This window comes from Podarcis bocagei, assembly GCF_964188305.1.
Source record: "Podarcis bocagei genome assembly, chromosome: 11".
Taxonomy (NCBI): domain Eukaryota; kingdom Metazoa; phylum Chordata; class Lepidosauria; order Squamata; family Lacertidae; genus Podarcis; species Podarcis bocagei.
In genome coordinates, this window is record NC_138136.1 from 37,612,904 (window position 1) to 37,630,964 (window position 18,061).

Sequence of the window (18,061 nt, forward strand, 5' to 3'; positions counted from 1 at the left end):
TAACTGCATTTTTCTGGCAAGTATATAAGTAGAGTTTTATCACTTCCTAACTTCGCTAAATTTCTGGTACATGATAGGAATGTAAGAAAAGGCCTATGGATCCAGACAAAGTTCCAGTTAGTCAAACATCCTGCTCCCACAATGGCTGTCTTAAATGCTCTTGGGGAGCCCAACAAGAAGGTTATCAAGGCAATAATCCTCCCAAAGTTATGAGACCTGCATTTGAGTCCCATCATGCATACTGTCTGTGCCTGGGCTTCAGCTGGTACTCCTAGCTATAGTTCTCCTGTTGTAAGATGTGATTAGTGATGGACCTCATTTGAAAACTTTGAGGGCAAACAAAATAAATATTTCTAAGTCTTTTGCATCTAGAATGAATAACATGGTTTTACTTTACTTTGTCAATGTGCAATAGCGTTGATGAACTTTCCTGCTTAATGCACCTTATCTACTCTATGCAGTTTGGGTTTGTTAGAGTGGGGGAAAGGCTGGGTACTGTACTATCCTCTCACCTTTTTCAGTAAAACCCTAGCAAGGCCTGTGTTAAAGCAACACAGAAAGTTAGCCCTGTCAGTAAGAAGATACCCTTTGTCATCCTCTCCCTGCTTATGGCTGCCGGCATGTTGAGTATTTTGTATAATTTCAACACACATTTCTAATATTAGGGCTCCAGTTTTGGAGCCAAGCTATAGGGGCAAATTTGTACATTTGCATTCCGCTGTTCCGTCAATAAAAAAAAAGCCTACTGGATCACACCAATGGCCCATCTTGTCCAGACTCCTGTTCTTACAGTGGCCCACCAGGTGCAAGCAAGACCTGATCACAGGAACGTTCTTCCCTCTTATGGTTTCCAACAGCTGGTATTCAGAAACAAACTGCCTCTGACTGTGGAGGAAGAGCATAGCCATTGTGCCTTATAGCCTTATCTGCCATGACTTTTTTCTAATCTTTAAAACCCCAAGCTGGCAACCGTCACTTCCTTCTGTGGAAGCAAGTTCCACAGTTGAACTGCACTGTGTGAAGAAGTACTTTCTTTTATCTGCCTGGAATCTTCCAACATTCAGCTTCAATGCAAATCCGCTAGTCCTAGTGTTTCTCCATGCCATGCATAATTCTATACTCTTCTATCACATTGCCTCCTTACTCGCCTTTTCTCAAAACTAAAAAGCTCCAAATGTTGCAAGTTTTTCCTCCTAGGGGAGTTGCTCCCTTCCCTTGATAATTTTGGTTGCCCTTTTCTGAATTCTACGGTATTCTTTTTGAAGTGAGGCAACTGGAACTCAAGGCTGCTCAGGCTTGTGTACCCAACAATTTCCCACTGTAGCCCAACAACTGTAGGAAGTAAATATATGCTGAGAGATGGTAACTTGTTCAGGGCCACCTACTGACCTTCATGGCTGATTGGGACAGGAACTCAGATCTCCTTGGTCCATGTCTAACATTCTGTTCTCTCCAAAACACTTGCTCCTATGTTTAGCAAGCAAAAGCTTTGCACCATTCCTTGTGCCTTCATTTTAATGGGCATCGTTTAATTACCTGATAGAGTTTAAAACCAACTTCCTTGCATGCTGCAAATCAGCAAAATAGAAGGATATATGCTGAGGTGGCATTCCTTTGTATTACAGATGAGAACATTTATATGCAAGATACAGACAGAGGAGCACTCAAAAGGGTCAGGGAGGGGCATTCCTTGCAGATGTTAGTTTTGTGCTTGGGATGGATGAGAGAGAATCTGTCTGAGGCTAGGAAGCTGATCCTCCAGTTACCAGAGTTATATTTTTCAGCGTCTGGCTCTTCTTCTAATGCTGATGTAGTCTGTTTTTCCCATTGCACAGTCAAACATGAAGTTTTGAAAATAAGCTGACAATAATATGCTCAGATCTGGATTTCTTTTTTAAAAATTGCAATTTAAGTTTGAGTTTTTCAAGTCTCTCCGATTGTTCCAAACTGCATGTTAGTTGGAAGTGAGTACTACAGGTTGAATTGGACTTATTTGGCCTCTTTTTTTTTTTTTTTTTTTTTTGCATGTTCAGTAACATATTAACAGATTATAGCACCAGAACACAGACACATTAAGCATCAGTCTCTCTGTCTCTTATTGTTTTTACAGGAATCTTTTGATCCTACTATGCAGCTGCACCTTGTGCATCGAGCCCCATGCACCATTCCTCCTTACCTTTCAAAAAATCAGTCAACGCTTGGAGACCTGTTGCTGGGCTTCCTGAAATACTATGCTACAGAATTTGAGTGAGTGATCAGCTTGTCACTTAATGAAGCCTAATCTGCCTACTTTGCTCTGGTGGTTCTAATTGGTTCTGCACTGGTTGCAATTTGCAAATGAACTAAAAGGTCTTGTATTTCCATTTGGTAGGGAATGCTTTCCTTTTGAATTTTTAAAAACATGCCCATGTGTAAAAATGCACATAGTGAGAGGTTAAGGCTGGGTGGCTTAATGGTTTACATGCAAAGGGAGGTTAAAAATGTACGGCACAAGCTAAGAAAAGTTAATAAATCAGTGGGAGAGTACTTGGACTTAGATCACAAATAATTTGGCAGTCTGCAGTTCATAGTTTACCAAAATGGAGTTAGGGGGTGTTGTATATACAGTCGTACCTTGGAAGTTGAACGAAATCCGTTCTGGAAATCCGTTTGACTTCCAAAATGTTCAAAAACCAAATCGCGGCTTCTGATTGGCTGCAGGAAGCTCCTGAAGCCAATCAGAAGCCACGGAAGCCCCGTTGGATGTTCAGCTTCCAAAAATAGTTCACAAACTGGAACAGTCACTTCTGGGGTTTGTGCCGTTCAGGAGCCAAAATGTTCAGGAACTAAGCTGCTTGAAAACCAATGTACGACTGTAAAGGAAAACCTCCTCACAGTTGTACCCATGTGCATTTAAGTACTGAGCAAGATCTGCCTATGGGATGGACCTGCTGTTCAGAGATATATATGCCACCTTAGGACTATGTAACAGCTGGTTTAGCAGGATGAAATATTGCTGAGCACTGTAATAGAATGGAAGTCAGTTTTACAGTAGAATTGGCAAAGCACTGTCAAAAGTACCATTTGTAAATACAAATTCAAGATTAAGTTTGCTTCACTTATTCCGCACAACGAAATTTGGGTGAATGCTGTTTTTACAGACTAGTACATAATTGTGGATGTCTTAAGCAAAAACTGTACTTCTGTTTTACTGAAAATGCTAGCTAAATTAAACATATCCTAGAAATATATTCTGTAGGGGAGTGGGGAAATGATCTGCTCCTGAAGTCCTTCTGACTGCAAAAATTCTTAAATGTCCTATTTCATTTATACTGTTAAGGGAAGGTGGTAGGTTTCCAGCTACCAATGAGTAGCAAAGCAGTTACTGGTGTAAATGTCATGCATATCTCCAGTGAGAGGGAGTTTAAGATTAAATGATCCCTCTAGATAAAAATTTAAATATTTGCCACTTAATAGGAAAGTTTAAATTTTATGAAGCACTTGCACTTTTATTAAGAAACATGGAACATTTCGGAAGATAAATAGGCAGTAATAACATTTTCATAAATCTTCTCCGTGTTACAATAATGCACAGTCTTAACTGCCCATTAGTTTGAATTTTTCATGGTGTAAAATTGTTTAAAATGTCTCAGTGGGACATTTCAAAAACTCCTACTTTTAAGCTGTTGCTTTTTAGTTACATAACAGACTACCAAGTTCAGATTTAAGGTCAACCTATGGTTAATCTGTATTTTGATAGATAAAACTAAAATAAGTATGGATTTGCTGTGTCCTCCTGTGGCAAAGCTTAGATTGACCAGCAACTCAGAATGAATAGTATTAGGTATATCAAGTGCATACACAATTCATATACATGGATTTAAATTTTCAAAAGCTTTCAAACTGGCATTCAGATTTGCTTCTCTACGTGTAGAATGGTGATTTTATACTACTCCCAGGACCGTTATTGGGATAAGTCTTGCTGCTGCCCTGGTTGTGGTGTTTCTTGCAATGTGTGGTCCTTTCGTCTCTCTTCCTTGCCTTTTATAATGAAGGGGGTTCTCCTAGTGAGTATTTTATGTTTTAGAGGGGTACCTTTAGGTTAAACATTGCAGCCATTATTTCCAATGAAATAATTGCCCAACAAAAGTTCTGGAATCCTCTCCCCCCACCCCAACCTGGCTTGAGAGCAGTACATGTGAAAAGGATCTAGGTGTCTTGGTTGACCACAAACTTGACATGAGCCAACAGTGTGACGCGGCAGCTAAAAAAGCCAATGCAATTCTGGGCTGCATCAATAGGAGTATAGCATCTAGATCAAGGGAAGTAATAGTGCCACTGTATTCTGCTCTGGTCAGACCTCACCTGGAGTACTGTGTCCAGTTCTGGGCACCACAGTTCAAGAAGGACACTGACAAACTGGAACGTGTCCAGAGGAGGGCAACCAAAATGGTCAAAGGCCTGGAAACGATGCCTTGTGAGGAACGGCTAAGGGAGCTGGGCATGTTTAGCCTGGAGAAGAGGAGGTTAAGGGGTGATATGATAGCCATGTTCAAATATATAAAAGGATGTCACATAGAGGAGGGAGAAAGGTTGTTTTCTGCTGCTCCAGAGAAGCGGACACGGAGCAATGGATCCAAACTACAAGAAAGAAGATTCCACCTAAACATTAGGAAGAACTTCCTGACAGTAAGAGCTGTTCGACAGTGGAATTTGCTGCCAAGGAGTGTGGTGGAGTCTCCTACTTTGGAGGTCTTTAAGCAGAGGCTTGACAACCATATGTCAGGAGTGCTCTGATGGTGTTTCCTGCTTGGCAGGGGGTTGGACTCGATGGCCCTTGTAGTCTCTTCCAACTCTATGATTCTATGATATAATTGCCATATTGGATAACCCGATGACTTCCATTCAGTTTCATAATTTTTGCATTGCTTCCCTTATAGCTTCAATAGTTCTGGAAATTTTTTGGAGGTGTCCATAAAACCAGAAGTGTTTACATGCCCACTTAGCGAAGAAATTACAAAATATGTTATTCTGTCTTTGATTTCCCCATGTGTATACATATATCGGCCTCAATAATTTAATATCAAAAGGCAGTTATTAATATTTGGGCTTTTTTGTTGTGCTGAAAAAGCAACTGCTTTTTTCCAGTGATTTTTAGAAGCCAGATGGATTTTGCAAAAAAATGGTTAGCTTGGTTCAGAGTGCAGTGGAATGGTATTACTGTCTGCTGTGATCTGCTTAATTCTGTTACATAACTCTTTCCTTTAGCTTATTTTTTCTTAAATTTATTGACAAGTTGGGATATAAGCCAAATGATGCTATAATATTTCTCTTTTCACTGACCTACATCCCCCACCCCCCTTTTGGAACTTTGCTAATGGGAGTCATTAGCAAAAATGGGGAATCCAAGATGTGAGGTCCAGTTTCTTATCTTCCAAATTTCTACCTGGTCCTATATATATCTTCCCTGTGACCCTGATAACTTTAGCCAAGCACAGCTTTTCCTGATTTCTGCCACCTGCAACAGCCACAGTGGCATTTCTAGGTTATTTTCCATTCTTCTGAGCTGCTTCAAAGTGATGTGCTTACCAAATAAATAAGGATCATTACACAATAACTTTTTTTAAAAAACCCAAATTGTAAAAGTTTATTACATTCATTTTCCCTTTGCTAGTTGGAGCAGTCAAATGATTTCAGTTCGTGAAGCCAAGGCCATTCCAAGACCTGATGGTGTTGAATGGAGAAACAAGTTCATTTGTGTAGAAGGTAAATTCTGAAGCTTTTTTGTAACTTAACTGTTATACATATATAATCTGTTGGAGTGAAGAGTGTTTTTCTGCAAGCTGAGAACATTTAAGCAGTACTGGGGCTTTTTAAATACAATGCCAATTTCTGGTTTGTTGCAAAGCATCCTTTGCTATTTTGTCCAAGTAGGCTAATGAATGTTTTTTGCACGCGGGGATTAGAAATTGCATATTGATGTTCAGAGGATGGGTGCATGGAAGCCCAAAGCTTGTTTTCATAAGTCGAAACTAGGGGTAGCCAATGTGGTGGTCTCCAAATGTTGTTGGGCTACAACACAACTAGTGGAAGCTGATTGAAGTTGTAGTCCACAGCATCTACCACCCATGCTCTAAACTATAGTTTGGCGTTAAGTGTGAACAGCCCCACTGCATAAAGATACAATGTTTAGTTTGTCAGTACAGTACGTCATTACTCAATTAACGCTTGTACCATTCTTACAAAGCCTCTCACTACTACTGTTGTTTTTACAAAGAGAGAATTAAAATAGAGACTAATTTATCCATGGAATCATTCCCTGCTGCGTATTAAGTATTGTGAGATATATATTTCACCATCATTTAAATACTTTTCATCTTGGAACAACCGTTACTCAGTCCTCTGAAAGATAGCTTCCTTACCCATAGACCTCCTCAGATGCTATGGGGTGGATGGGGCCCTTGAATAGTTCTCCTATCCCCTGACACCTGAGGGTTGCAGCTTGGAAGAGCAGTCCCTAAGCTGCAGAATTCCTGCTCCACAGAGCTGCCGTGAAAAGTGGGTAAAAAATCATATAAAGAAATCAATGTTTTCCTAGCAGTGGCCTGCCTTATGCCAGAAAAGCTGCCTTGAGGCTGTGTAGTCTGTTCTCTTTTTCACATATTGGTGTGGTTTTTGCTTGTTCTCTCCTTTTGATAATTGCTTTAAACATAATAAAAAAATTCCTTCCAGTAGCACCTTAAAGACCAACTAAGTTAGTTCTTGGTATGAGCTTTCGTGTGCATGCACACGATGCATCTTTCGATGCATGCACACGAAAGCTCATACCAAGAACTAACTTAGTTGGTCTTTAAGGTGCTACTGGAAGGAATTTTTTTATTTTGACTATGGCAGACCAACACGGCTACCTATCTACTACTGCTTTAAACATGTATGTATTTAAGAGAATCCTGAAGAATTGTGCAAAGCCTGGAGATTCTCAGGAACATGCAGCTGTTATTTGCATTCATTTATTCATTCAAGTAATAATTTCTACTAAAGTTGAAAAAAATACTCCCATAAGGTGGATCTAACCCTTTGTATCAGTTTCATTAAGATAAGCGTACATAATTGTGCACTGAAATTGTAGTTTGCAGAAGAGTATGTTCATATGGCTCAACACAACTTCATGATTGCTAGGGTTTTGTGATTTGCTCAGTTTATGGCCCTTGCAATGCAAAAAATAAACTACAGTGGAAAAATATTTCACTTTGATTACCCCTCTCTCAGAAAATACAGTAAATGTAAGATCACCATACGTCCTATACTTTCATATAGCTTTGTTGATTCCAGTGTATTTTTTCCTAAGTGAATAGTTTTAGGACTGCTGCTTTAGAATAAAAAACACACCAAACAAACCCTAGTGAAAGCTACATCACTGGTAATGCTCTTTTGACCTTTTCAGAACCTTTTGATCGAACAAACACAGCTAGAGCGGTACATGAAAAACAGAAGTTTGACATTATCCTAGATGAATTTCGCAAGGTAAAAATGCACAACAGTCCAATAAAGCTTCACAAAAAGTGATTACATATAATTGTTTGAAGAAAATTGTGTCCGCCCCCCCCCCCCCCCCGGTGAAACTTGAGATCCAAGACATATTTGTGCTTCTCTGATTTTTCTAAGCAATTAATCCTTGGCTTTCTTCCCCCCTCCATGGCTGAAATCCAAAGAATGGTGCAATTCTTTCTGTGCACCCAAAGGGATTTTGGCCTTATGTTTTTCTAACAGCAACTTCCAAAGGCAAATGACTTTGAAATTGAGAGGACTTTCAAATCAGGCAAATGTACCTGCTGTTCAAAGAAGGAAAATGCATCTCCTTAGGAGCCTTGCCATAGGACCTTTTTGTAGCCAGATTGCTTGTAACTCGCATGTCATGACCTCGGTGATCAGAGTACTGTCTTCGGTGTGTTTCATATTTGGAAACTAGTTTGACTTCTAAAATGAAGTATCTGGGAACTTAATACAGTGGTACCTCTGGTTACGTACTTAATTCGTTCTGGAGGTCCATTCGTAACCTGAAACTGTTCTTAACCTGAAGCACCACTTTAGCTAATGGGGCCTCCTGCTGCTGCTGCGCCGCCGGAGCACAATTTCTGTTCTCATCCTGAAGCAAAGTTCTTAACCCGAGGTACTATTTCTGAGTCTGTAACTTGAAGCGTATGTAACCTGAAGCGTATGTAACCCGAGGTACCACTATGTAGCTAATTCAAGCTGTAATAAATGTAAATCATATTTTGAAACCTCTTGCAGGAGCAGGAAGTGGGCTTTGGCCAATGGAGGTGGGAGGGTCAGCCAGCCCATCAGTCATTCAACATGACAACTTCTGGTGATTTGGGTCGTTGAAATAATAATAATAATACTTTATTATTTATATACCATCCATCTGATGGGCTTGCCCCAACCACTCTGGGTGGCTTCTAGCAAATTAATCATGAAACACAGTAAAACATCGCACATTAAAAACTTCCCTATACAGGGCTGCCTTTAGGTGTCTTCTAAAAGTCACAGTTGTTTATTTCCTTGACATCTGCTGGGAGGGCGTTCCACAGAGCGGGCGTGACTACCGAGAAGGCCCTCTGCCTGGTTCCCTGTAACCTCGCTTCTCGCAATGAGGGGACAGCCAAAAGGCCCTCGGAGCTGGATCTTAGTGTCCAGGCTGAACGAGCAGTTCCATTTGCAAACCTTTGCAGCACAGCCAATATCACCAGGGCTTGCTGTCACCACTAGTCAGCTGATCAGCACTGACAGCAAGTCTTGCTTGCCATGAAACAGTCGGAGTGCCCACTAAGACAGCTGTGTCTCTACCTGTCCCACACTTGATGTCACATATGCTGTCCGGTGTGGGGCAGGTGGATGTGGTTTGAGGAAATGGCCCTGCAACGATTCGCTTTTCAAGAGAGTCGGAAATTCTTATGGCGCACTCAACCCCTTGCACACTGTGCACTGTACTTACTTTGGTTGTGAATCTTACTAATTTTGTTGTCTTTCTTTAATATGTTCCAGTATGTTCATTTTTGCATTTTGTTCTGTTTCATAGTCATGGCAGAGATTGAGAGACAGGAGGGACTTGAACTGTGTACTCCCTTTAAGAGCAACTCTACAGAAAAGATAATTGGCTTCCTTCTCCTTAAGTGGACCATTCTGAAATACACAAAAGACATTACTGAAACCCCGGGATGCATTTCCCCCCTCCCTTCCCACTGATCTTATTTTTAAAGAGGAGATTATTCTTTCAAAATTTTGTTAAGGAAACTTTTGTAAGAATTAAATACAACCTTCATGAAATGCATTAACAATTTGAAGACTGGCTTTCCAAAACATATTGAATCAGTGATCAATAAAGAGACTGCTGTAATACTAATTTTGCAAATCTGTTGGAAGTTTGATTTATTGTTAACTTACGTTGTAGTGGTTTGACTCAGCTACATGGAATATTGAAATGTATAGATGAAATGTATGACAGTCAGGCCGTGACTTTAAAGTATAGCATACTGTGCACATTTCCTTACTAGAGAGAGTAGCTCCTGCTTTACAGCTGCAAAATGCAATATGCACTTTGGCTCTCCTTGGCTCTTTTCAGCTTTTAATAATCTTGTAATAAGAAACAGCAACTTTTAAAGAAAAAATAACAACTACACCCTAAATGATGATGCTGATGTGGCTTAATTCTCAATGAGCTCGCAAATGTATTTGGTTTGTGCTACTTTAGATTGCGTAGGACTGACTACTCCTCCATAGAACAGAATTCCCTTCCACATTGAAAACCAGGTGCTGGGTATAAGGAGGCCAGGTTAAAACCTTTCCTGACTTGCAGCTTCCTGTGTGGAAGGAATTTCGTTAAATGGAAGAGCCTGTTCAAGTTGTGAGCCCCCCCCCCCCAACCTGCAGTCTGAAGTGGCACAACTCATGCAGCAGGTTTGCCACCTCAGCGAGAATTTCTGGGGGTTGAATTCTTTACTGGAATTTTAAAGCAGCAGAATAACTTCAAGGCAGTTGAATCATCTGTTAGGCTTGCATAATGTGTGACATGCTGAGCTGAATGCAGCCTGCCATCCATGTATGGCAGCTCCTTGGGTTTGAAAAGCATTTTGTGTGTTTCCGGCCATCCTGGGGCTGCAAAAAATCAGGATGTTGTCAGGCAGTTTGCCTGCCATTAGGAATGGTCAGTGGGCTCTGTATTCCTACTTGATCTACAGGCACTGCAGGGAATATTTTTTTTATGGCAGACTGCTCTATGTTGCTTGATGCTCACTGCAGACTGAGGGTGGCGTTGAACATTACAGTGAAGCAGAGGGAAAGGAAAGGCAAGGGAGAATTGTACTTCCTCTTAACTGCACTTCCATTGTGATATATGGATCCTACAAGGATGGTACCGTGGCTTGTACAACCCCCTCCCCAGTTTCCTGCGCCACAACAGCAGTGTAAGGAAGCATACGTTCTTTCCACTTCCTCATACACCCATCCCACTGCTCTGTTGTAAATTGTGGAGCTGCCATGAGTTGAGCCCTCTCCTACCGTTTTCTTTCCATATATATATAAAGTAGTGACAACTGCGAAAAATAGCTGCTACGATAAGCCAAGTTGTTGTTGTTTTAATTTGTTTCTATTTTTGTGTAAATATTTGTATGTTGGTCAGCTGCTATATAAATCAGGATTTAAGAAAACTTAAATTTTAACTTTCCCCCCAAGAAGTATGAGACTTATTTTAGATCTGCTGTTGCACATTTTGTGCCTCTTATATTTATTGCAGTCCAATTCATATGTTAACAAATGTTTACTTTTCACTGATGTCGAACTTCCTTTCCCCTCTAAGTTTAATATTTTTATTGTGTCAAGTGGAATAAAGTTTCTGTATTGAAAATAAAGCTATCTTTTGTATATTTCACCTTTTTCTTTCAATCCGCTTCTCGGCTCTTATTGTGTAGCCTGGTAGTATTGTGAAGAGTGCTTTATGAATCTCAGTGATGTGAAGAAATTTGGATTTAAACATTTTAGCCTTGCACACGACTTATGGGGCTAGCCCTAATATGATGGGCTAGAAGTATGTTCTGGGACACAGTTTACATGTTGTTGCTGCTACTGCTACACACACTCACAAACACCAGTTTCTTGGTGGCTGGGCTCCATGTTGCATTGATAGTGGGTTGCATGTGCCAATGGTGTGAATCACTCAGATCACCTCTCTCTCTCTGCCTCTGTGGGAGCCCTGCTTGGGTACTCATCAGGAGGAGTTAGGTTGATAGACACAAGGCAGAACATTTTCAGCAATGATCCCAAGATAATGCCCTTTTTAAAATGGGGTGGGGGTGTTATTCAATTGCTTTTGTGCTTTTATATTGTGTTTTTATATTGTAACTACCCTGAGACCTTTGGGTATACTACTACTACTACTACTACTACTACTACTACTACTAATAATAATAATAATAATAATAGAATGTCACTTTTTGTACAGTTTATAAATCTATAGACTAACCAAAGTTGAAGACAAGAAGAAACCATTTCAGTTCTGCCATGTGGTAAGCTCATATTTTCCCAGCCCTGATGGTAGACTTTGGGATTGATTTTGGGACCTCCTGCATGCAAGGCTAAATGTTCTACTGCTAAGCTGAGGTCCTTCTGCTTCAGAACTGAGGCGACTAAATGGGAAGGGTAAAGAGCGAATGAGCAAACATGGATGCTGATGGACCTCCTTCTGTTACTTGATTCCACAGCTGGACAGTAACATTTCTTGAGAATCCTGTGCCCCTGTACTTTTGTGTGTGTATGAGAGCATGTGCTGCATATAGACAAGAGAGCACATGCGAAAAGTTCTTACATAACACAAAGTATAAATGGCAATTCATAGCTCACTGGGTGACCTTGAGCCGGTCACAGACTCTCAGCCTAATCTCCCTCATAGGCTTCTTGTGAGGATACAACAGGAAGGGAGAGACCATCTTGAACTCCTCAGAGGGAAAACATGATGTGAATATGATAAGAAACAAATATGTCTTGATCCAGCAAGAGAGAATGTGATAGTAGCCTCCTGGACTGTCTGGATGCTGCAGGGGAAGACCTATCTGCATTCAGAGCCACAGGTGGTTAGGCCTGCCTGAGCTCTGGCCCAGGAAGCCATAGATAGATCAAGGCCACTAATTTGCAGGCCAGCCACCTATTTGCTGGCCCTGGAAACAAGGTGGTGTTAGGACCCAGTGGCCAGTCCAAGGTGGCAGCAGCGGTTTGATGTTTCAACTTTCCGTCGTTCTATTTAAAGACTTTCCTGAGTCAGGAGAGCCGAGCTGCTGTGGATGACAGTTTGCTTCGGGCAACCCTGGAGAGTATTGAGTAGAGGGGGATAAACACAGCTAGGGAAAGTGACCTGGGGGACAAAATGGAGACCGACTGCAACTATGAGTCTGACGGATCACCTGACGTCTCCATGGAAGATGAAGAGGAGGATGAATATGAGCCAAACAGGTACGATACCTTTCAAAAATGAGACTCTACAGCCTACTTACAGGCTGTCAAGAAGTTCTGGAGAACTGGAACGGGGAGAAGTGCCTTTGTGCAAATGCTGTGCGGCATCAAAAAGGAGATGAAAGTTTTGAGGATGAGGGGGAGCTTTCTGACGATTCTGAATGCAGCTGGTTGTGATTCTGAAAGTGCCTGGCCTGTGTGCAAAAGGCATTTTCTATTTAAAGATCCTGCGTTGTGCCAGTTGGATTGGCATCTCCTCCTGCTCCTTCCGAGCTGGCTCGTCACTGCATATCAATCTCCATTACTCTCAGGGTGTGTGTGTGTAAGTGAAGCGGACGAGTCCTTTATTCTTTTAAAAACGCCATAACCCATGGTGCAATGAGAGGTGGGGGAGAACTTTAATTAAAGAATCGATTGCTTGCGGGGTGTGTGTGTGTGGAAATGAGTGGTGGTTGTGACTCAGTTTGTGTTTGGAGGCTACAGGCCGTTTGCGTTTCATGTACTTTCGGCATGGCTTGTTGCTTGGTCTGACAGAACAGGGCTCCTAAAAATGGGGTGATTTCAGCTCTGCACCCAATAGATGAATGGAAAGGGCACCCCAAAAGCAGTAGCAGATGTACGTATATAGTTAAGGAAGATTCCTAGCCAGAAAAGTTTACTATGTTGGTTCCCAGTTTCTGGTTCAGGACTTTGTAGCAATAAGCCCATTTTGACTACAAAATAGAAACTCACACTGAAACCAGGGAGGTCTGAACTGCTGGAGGTGAAGACTTGGTAGTACAGGGAGCCTTGTCTTGCTGCTTTGGCTCAAGATCTGCTGTCACTTGGTTACTGAATTGTCCTTTTCTCCTCTCCCTGGAGCCGTCCCCCATGGAGACAGAGCCCTAGCCAGCATGCTGGTGTGGGGGGGGGGGGGCTACTAGATCACTGCCTTACCTGCACAACTGGTTTGCCCTACCTAGATTTAATAATAATAAAAGAAGAATACATCTTGCTTTTAAAAGAGGGAAACCTCTAGCGGCAAAAACTGGTTCCCCCAAAGTCGTCATGCCACAGATCGGTTTGTTTGTTTCCTAAAATTGATTGTGAAAACCCTCAAAGTGGTTTACAGAAAGACAAAACGATAAAATTGAGGGGAAATTCACAACCGTACTTTAAAACCTACAAAAGTTAAAATATAAAAGCAGATTAAAATCAACTCAACTTTCTATGCATCTGGGAATCTTTTTATCAGGCACCAACTGAAGGTGCCTACTTGATCTCAAGAGGCAGGGTGTTGCCACACTAAATGATCAAGTTCTTACAAAGGCAGAACAGGTATTATGCAGCTCCAATTTGGTCCATCTGCCCTCCTAAATAACATAAGAGGAGTCTTGCTGGACCAGACCAAAGCCAAATCTTGTCCACCATTCTGTTTCCCATAACAGCTAACCAGATGCCTATAAGAATCCCACAATCAGGGTCTGGGTGTCATAACTGTCCTCCTCACGCTCCTCAGTAACTGGTATTCAGAGACATATTGCTGCTACTGGAGGTAGCATATAAGCATGGTGAATAACTATTGATAACCTTATCCTCTAGTTTTGTCTAATCCCCTTTAAAAACTGTCCACACTGGAGACCCACCACTATGTTTTATGGTAGCAAATACCGTAGCTCATTTACGGCACTGTGTGAAGAATTTCCTGAGGCTGAATTTGCAGCTCAGCTTTGTTCTCCTGAAATTCCCCTGGGGCAAGGTAGATTTAATACTGGAGGTGGTTTCAGATGGATGTTTTATTGTGTGATGGATCCTCTTGTAGAAAGTCCCCACAGGATATCATTGGCATCAAAATGCCAGGCCATATTCCCCCAGCCATTAAATCTTCATTTACCCTTTTTGTAGGAAACCCATTAAGTTAAGGCTGGATACTTCTTTTGTTTTCTTTGATGGGGTCCCTATTTCTTCATGCTAGCCATTTAAATGGCAACACTCCTTTGCGAGATGGTTTGCATTTTTAATTAAAGGGTAAACGCTGCATTTCATCTGGGCCGAAGATAATTTGTTGATGCGCAATCATTTCTGGGTTGAACGGCGCATACAATTGCAACCACCCTGATACTTATATGCATGGTGCTTACATGTCCTGGTGCTCTCTGGTGTGTGTACATATCTCTAATAATGGATTAATACAATTGCCTGCATTTGCAGACTTTTCTTAGCAGTGCAGTTATGGGAGCTGTCATGATCGGCTCCTGCACCTCAGCATGTACCACTACGCCACTGATTAATATAGCAAGGATAAATGGCTTTGCATTACTTACACTAGTTTAATTAGCCAAATGGATTCTCTGTGTGTGTTGCTTCTGAAGAAGAATGGGAATGTGATTAATGGAAATGACTAACGTGACTTGATAAATGTGTTGCCTGTCTCTGGGAACTCGCCCAAATGATCTCTTACGCTGCGCCCTGAAGTGAGGGTGGCTGTAGTGTTAGTGGTTTTTAAAAATGTAGCTGCAAATTCATCTTCAGCACGAGAGCAAGCTGGATTAGGGAAGTGGGAGCAGAAAACTGAAGTTGCCTTGCCCTTTCTCTCTCTCAAGCACTCAAAGTGTACTTATGACCCAGTTGTGCCAGCTGCTGTGCTGAGGGCAGAACTACATTTTATGGGAGGCAGCTGCCAAGATCAGCGCTTCTAAAGCAATGATGTCAAAACACAAATAACAGGGGTTTTTAAAATGCAGATTGCATAGTGGGGAAGAGAGGAGGAAATTACACTATATTCCCCCACTAAAAGAGACCACAGGCACTCAAAACCATTGAAATTAAGAGCCCAAACCACTGAAGCTTTTTGCCTGGTGTCTAAAATAAGACAGAGATGGTGCCAGGTAAAAAAAAAAGTAAAGGTAAAGGACCCCTGTACGATTAAGTCCAGTCAAAGGTGACTATGGGGTGCGGTGCTCATCTCACTTTCAGGCCGAGGGAGCTGGCGTTTGTCCACAGACAACTTTCTGGGTCATGTGGCCAGCATGACTAAACCACTTGTGACACAACAGAACACAGTGATGTAAACCAGAGCACACAGAAACGCCGTTTACCTCTCCGCCTCAGCGTACCTATTTATCTACTTGCACTGGGATGCTTTCGAACTGCTAGGTTGGCAGGTAAGCCTCTCTGGGGACAGCAACCCCAGATGCAGGGAGCCACCACAGAAAGGGCCCATTCTCTTGTTACCACAGTGTGGGTCTCCAGTGAAGGGGCCACATGGAAAAGGGCCTTAGATGACACTTGCAGGGTCCAGTTTGGTTCACGTGGGGAGAGGTGATCCTTGAGGTATTGAGGTCCTGAGCTGCATGAGGCTTTATATGTCAAAAACAGCACTTTGAATTCAGCCTGGGCACCAAATTGGTAACCAGTGCAGTCATGCCAGAATTGGTGTTTATATGTTCAGGTTATCCTTCCCCAGTCAACAATCTGGCCACTGAATTCTGCACCAGTTGCAGCTTCCAAACCATCTTCAAAGGCTGCCCCACATACAACATACTGCAGTAATCCAACCAGAGGTTACCAGAGCACCGACTGCAGATGCTAGGCTATCCCTGTCCACATAGGGGCACAGCTGGGCCACCAGTCAAAGCTGATAGAGAAGACACTCAGTGTCACCAAGGCTCTTGGAGTCTCAAGCTACAGGAATGGACCTAGAAGCACCACCAAGCTAGGTGCCCCCTCCTCCAGAAGGGTTACACCCCCATTCAGAGCAGGCCCACATCCCAACAGAATCCACAGAAGACTTTGGCTCTCACATAGTGCTACCAAGCGGTTGCAAAAAGCACCCAGAAAGTCAAGGTCAAGCCAAGGTTAGGTGCAAGAGATCAGATCCAGGGTGAAATGTAATCTGGGTGCAACTGAGGAGATGTGCTGGAAATTCACTCCCCAAGATGTAGAGATGGCTGCCAGCATGGGTGGCTTTAAAAAGGGATTCATGGAGGATAAGGCTACACATGGCTACTAACCACAACGGCTTTGCTCTGCTTTCAAGGTATAATAATAATAATAATTTATTATTTATACCCCGCCCACCTGGCTTGGTTTCCCCAGCCACTCTGGGCGGCTTCCAACAGACTATTAAAATACAATCGTCTATTAAACATTAAAAGCTTCCCTAAACAGGGCTGCCTTCAGATGTCTTCTAAAAGTCTGGTAGTTATTTTTCTCTTTGACATCTGGTGGGAGGGTGTTTCACAGGGCGGGGGCCACTACCGAGAAGGCCCTCTACCTGGTTCCCTGTAACTTGGCTTCTCACAGAGAGAGGAAAATGCGCTGGGAAACACGGGATAACAGTTGTGTGACATCCTGTTATATAGCCTCCCTGCCAGCAGATCATCACGAATTCTCAATAAACCTTGGATGCCGTATAACCCTCCCACAAACTTGGTGCAAACAAATCAGGGTGAATACTTAACAAACAAGTGACCCTAAAGTTCTCTGGTTTCCATATGTAGCTCAGTCACCGGCTTGGATGCAGTTCTGATTTTGAAGGAAATTGCTCAACTGAATTGGTGGGACTTGACTGTCTGCCAGAGCCAAAGCTGGCCGGCCTCATATCATCCTACGCTGGGAGGTTTGCTTCATTCAAAATAAAACACAGAAGACGTGTCAGTGAGGCATGAGACACTGATCGATTACAGCAGGTCTGGGCAATCTGTTCGGCAGTGAGCACTGCATTAAAAAGTGTGAAGATTTGCTGCTATTACTGTACCTGGTCAATATTTCTTCTAGTTAAAAGCAAGATCCTAGTACATATTGCAGGGATAGGAGAGAGGCAGTGGACGAGGCGCCAGGAGAGTTCTGTGTAGAATGCAGCAGAAATACGGTTCCTGTCAACATATTTGTTTATGAATCCTCTCTCACCTTTCTTTCTCCCCTGTTTAATTTTAAGAGCCCAAAACAATGGTTTGTCTCTATTCAAGCAACAAGAGCCTGGTTTCTAGTTGGGTTAATATTTTCCCATAGCTTTCATGTTTTAACTGAAACACCTTAGATTAATGTAGGTAGGTATCCAACTCTGAAAGGCACGTATTCTGTATCTTACAGGGTGGCCATGTGCCCTACTTTAGAGAGGACACTTCTCTCTTTGAAGGAGTCTTCTGTCTGAAGGGCTGTCCAGTTTAAAGATGAGGAACCACAAAAAGGGAGAGCAGGGACTTTGAAGTTGCCCATTAACTTTTAGTGCATAAATATCAGAGTGAGCAGACACATAGACACTATGGTGAGATATACTATACAGTGGTACCTCGGGTTACAGACACTTCAGGTTACATACGCTTCAGGTTACAGACTCCGCTAACCCAGAAATAGTGCTTCAGGTTAAGAACTTTGCTTCAGGATGAGAACAGAAATCGTGCTCCGGCGGCACGGCAGCAGCAGGAGGCCCCATTAGCTAAAGTGGTGCTTCAGGTTAAGAACAGTTTCAGGTTAAGTACAGACCTCCGGAACGAATTAAGTACTTAACCTGAGGTACCACTCTATTTCTATTGAAAAATACATTTTTGCACCCTTCTGAGTGGCGTGTCTTGACAAATGAGGTGCATCAGCCTCTGTC

The 18,061-nt window shown here is 42.3% G+C and overlaps 2 protein-coding genes across 7 annotated transcripts in view; both read left to right on the forward strand.

The window, feature by feature from the left end:
- The window catches only part of TENT2 (terminal nucleotidyltransferase 2), a 34,094-nt gene extending 23,188 nt beyond the window's left edge, over positions 1-10,906 (forward strand). For all 3 annotated transcript variants that reach the window (XM_081213004.1, XM_081213005.1, XM_081213006.1), the window contains exons 12-15: positions 2,111-2,247; positions 5,654-5,745; positions 7,424-7,503; positions 9,059-10,906. In XM_081213004.1, the coding sequence (XP_081069130.1) occupies positions 2,111-2,247; positions 5,654-5,745; positions 7,424-7,503; positions 9,059-9,133 (384 nt within the window). In that variant the 3' untranslated portion in view covers positions 9,134-10,906. The remainder of the gene's footprint in view (positions 1-2,110; positions 2,248-5,653; positions 5,746-7,423; positions 7,504-9,058) is intronic.
- Positions 10,907-11,906: 1,000 nt separating this feature from the next.
- Positions 11,907-18,061, forward strand: part of CMYA5 (cardiomyopathy associated 5) — a 49,368-nt gene continuing 43,213 nt past the window's right edge. For 2 of the 4 annotated variants that reach the window (XR_014012834.1, XM_081212575.1), the window contains exon 1: positions 11,907-12,480. Coding sequence is in view for 3 of the 4 variants with exons in the window: in XM_081212575.1 (XP_081068701.1) it covers positions 12,395-12,480 (86 nt within the window). In the remaining variant the exon portion in view is untranslated. The remainder of the gene's footprint in view (positions 12,481-18,061) is intronic. The other 2 variants (XM_081212573.1, XM_081212574.1) reach the window with 1 other exon arrangement.